The 3,503-nt window shown below is 38.0% G+C and overlaps 1 protein-coding gene across 1 annotated transcript in view; it reads left to right on the forward strand.

The window, feature by feature from the left end:
- Nucleotides 1-3,503, forward strand: part of LOC107574943 (complement C3-like) — a 59,550-nt gene that overhangs the window by 43,019 nt on the left and 13,028 nt on the right. Inside the window, exon 23 of the mRNA XM_016261361.1 lies at nucleotides 3,225-3,462. Coding sequence (XP_016116847.1) covers nucleotides 3,225-3,462 — 238 coding nt within the window. The remainder of the gene's footprint in view (nucleotides 1-3,224; nucleotides 3,463-3,503) is intronic.

Genomic DNA, 3,503 nt, shown 5'->3' on the forward strand with positions numbered 1-3,503 from the left:
TGATCCTGAAGACATTGATTAGCATGCTCCGGTGTGTTTGATTAGGGTTAGAGCTAAACTCTGCAGGAAAGTGGATCTTGTGGGCCAGATTTGAGGATCCCTGTTATAGAGTATTACGAATGGTTGCTAAGAAATTGCTATGTGGTTTCTAGGCTTTTCTGGGTTGTTGCTATGCAGTTTCTAGGGTAATCTGAGTGGTTGCTCTGTTATTCCTAGTAGTGTTAAATTTGTCAGCCATTTTTAATTTAGTCTTAGTCTTTTAAATTAGTCTTAAAATTTATTTTAATTAGTCTAAATTAGTCTTAAGGCCCGTTCACACTAAGAACGATAACTATAAAGATAACGATATTAGCGTCCACACCAGCGAACGATATCGTCTGTTTATTCTAAGCGCACACTCGTCTGCCGCTTTAAATTCTCGAGCTAGTGACAGCAGGATGGATTCTGATTGGCTGTCAAGTTCATCAGCTGGAAAAATTATTCTGAAAATTATTCCAACGATATCGTTTCTCTGTGCCTTTATCGTTATAGCTGTGGTGTGGACTCTTCTACTCTTTAATATTGAGAACGATTTTTAGAACTATATATTTATCATTATCTTTATAGTTATCGTGCATGGTGTGAACAGGCCTTAACAAGATAAGACACACCTGAGGAGACTAATCAAGGGGAACCAATGAACAAACGGACTACAAAGTAAAGAGTACAGATACTCATTCAAAAATGAAGTGAAGTAGAGAGTAAAAGTTGCTAATATATTTGATACTCAGTACAACTACAAAGTATCCAAAAAGATACACAAGTACAGTAACTAATTACATTTACTCCATCACTTTACACCTCTGCAAATAATACTACTGATGAAAAAGAACGGGTTGAATGTTAATTGCTTTCGTTTCCATATAACTATAAACTACGATAAAAGTTCATCAGCATGCACTGATTAATAGCATGTTGTAGTGAAAAAAAAACTGCTAGTGCAACCAACTGAGAAAGTTAATCGCAAAAGAGCGACCAGAGTAGTAAAACGCATGTGAACAGTAGCCTACTTTTTGATCAGTTCATCAGTGATATTCAGGAAATAATAGATATTGCCCTGCCACACCCATCCCCGTTGGGCAAAGGGTCGAAATGATCACTTGTTTGTGCTTCGTGAACACTCTCGCCTTGCACGGCGGCACCATTGCTCTGCAAAGATGTACCGGAAGAAGCGCAATCATTAGACGACCAATCGTCGTTTCCAAAAGGCAAATATTCCCCTTCAGAGTCAGAATTGGCGAATAACATTTGCAACACATCCTCACGGTACAACTTTTTATTAGCCATTTGGTGATTTTCTCTCACAAATCTCACAGCTTACCCGCACGCTATGAACTGAACTGCTTCCGCATCAATGACACGAAAGCTCACTTGCTCTGCTATTTTCCTCAAACACTTTGAATAGGAAGGTGACGAATTTTTGGTCTAGAATCAAAGTACTATATGTCTAGTGGTAGGGAATACAAATGAGATATTGCACCATATTAGGAACTACAGTCTGTTTAAGTATGACGTCTTGTCGCAATTTAGCGACTTTGGCGCTTAGAGGGTTAAATAAAAAACTAGCAAAACGAGTTGCGTGGTGTCCCCACCACTTTTCAAAGCAAAGTTACGCCACTGTGTGTAGATGAGAGCTTTGTAAAGGTTTTGCTGACAGTTTGTCAATGGTTTATTGGAAGTTGGCTAAAAAAAACTAGCAAAACGAGTTGCGTGGTGTCCCCACCACTTTTCAAAGCAAAGTTACGCCACTGCATATGCGGATGTCATTCCTGAAACTTTGCAGGGTGTAGCCTGTGTGTCAAAAAACGAAAGTTTCATACAAATTCTGAATGGATCATACCCTAAGTGCGCAAAGCACGCTCGCTTTAGCATGAAAAAGCGTCACTCATCTTCATTCATCGCGATCTTACAAAGTTCCGTTATAATCAATGAAGCTCTCTCTAAACTGCACAATGAATCTCTTATTTACATCGCATCTGCACTTAGTCGTGAGATGATTCACAAGCGTGCAAAACTGCACTTAAAAACGGCGGCACTTTCAGTGGTGAGTGAATTCTGACAAAACGTTTCTGATTGGCCATTGGGTTTAAGAAATCAGCAGAAATGTCTGTGATTGGTTACATTGATCAATGCTGCAAAAACATGTTGAGGGTATTTAGCACTTGGCTAAGCGCTCCAATTGCAGCGGGGCCGACATCAGGGATTCCATGACTAACAATTTATGGAATAAATATATTACCTTTTTTTAAGGTTTCTAATATTTTGATACTTAATTTCCATGATCTAAATATTTTTAAAAATTAAAAGTTTGTTGTCATTTGGAAGTGTTTATAGGCCTTCTTGCATTATTATGTTGTTAAATTATGATTATATATTCAGTGGCATAAAATGGTCTTTAAAATGACAATAATATCACTTATCACAATTATTTCTTGGGCAATATATCGCACAACAAAAATGTGTTATCGTGACAGGCCTAACTTCACGTGGCTTAACACGTGAGAAACCGCAAACATATATTATATACGCAATATTACAGCATTTATTTCATAATTGAAGAAATATGTCAATAATACATCTGATAACATATCAGGTCACAATATTAAGAAAACTTACAATAAAACAACACTTATAATCGTTAATGACGCTCACGAGAAACTCAACGGGTAAATTAATCCCAACGAACTCCGAAGCAATCACACAGCATCAGCCGACCATCAGTGCAGAAAACTTCAGTCTGCACACAATCTGTATGCTTATGGCCAATCCCCAGCTCGATAACATCAATCAGCCTCACTTTGATAGTTTATGATATGCATTGCACGTTTTCTTTGTTTTTCCACCATTGCTGCCTCGGATCTCTTATTAGCCTCTCTGAACTCGCGAGACTCTCTGTAACCACACCTACTCAGCAGACGCAATAACTAGAATAAACACAATGATAAAACTATTATAATGAAGTACATTTAAATTAAACATGTCCTTTTGCACATGGATCCTGAGACTCATTTGAGGTTTTTGTGCTGCTAGTGACACAAACTGAAAATAAGTGAAGAATACTGTCTTGTTCTAAAACAGAAATGTCCTCCTCCATCATACATTTTATATTCAAATCAAATGCATTTTTGGTGAAGTTTCCTCTGGATATTTAAGTGATTTGAGTCTCATTCTCCTGTTTTCACCAGGTGCGTGTGGAGTTCATGGAGACAGAAGATGTTTGCAGCTCTGCCAGTAAGAAAGGCAAATACAGAACAACAGTATCTGTTGACAAAGGCTCCAGCATAGCCGTTTCATATGTGATTATTCCCATGATGCTGGGAAGTCACATGATTGAGGTGAATGCTTCTGCATTTGGTTTATCTGATGGAGTGAGAAAGCCGCTGAAGGTGGTGGTACGTCTGATGGGAAATTCTGTCACTTTTTGTTTCATTTGATTTGGTCTTTTGTTAGTATATTGATCAATA

The sequence above is a fragment of the Sinocyclocheilus grahami genome, unplaced genomic scaffold, assembly GCF_001515645.1.
Source record: "Sinocyclocheilus grahami isolate Dianchi unplaced genomic scaffold, SAMN03320097.WGS_v1.1 scaffold2401.1, whole genome shotgun sequence".
NCBI classification, from domain to species: Eukaryota; Metazoa; Chordata; class Actinopteri; order Cypriniformes; family Cyprinidae; genus Sinocyclocheilus; species Sinocyclocheilus grahami.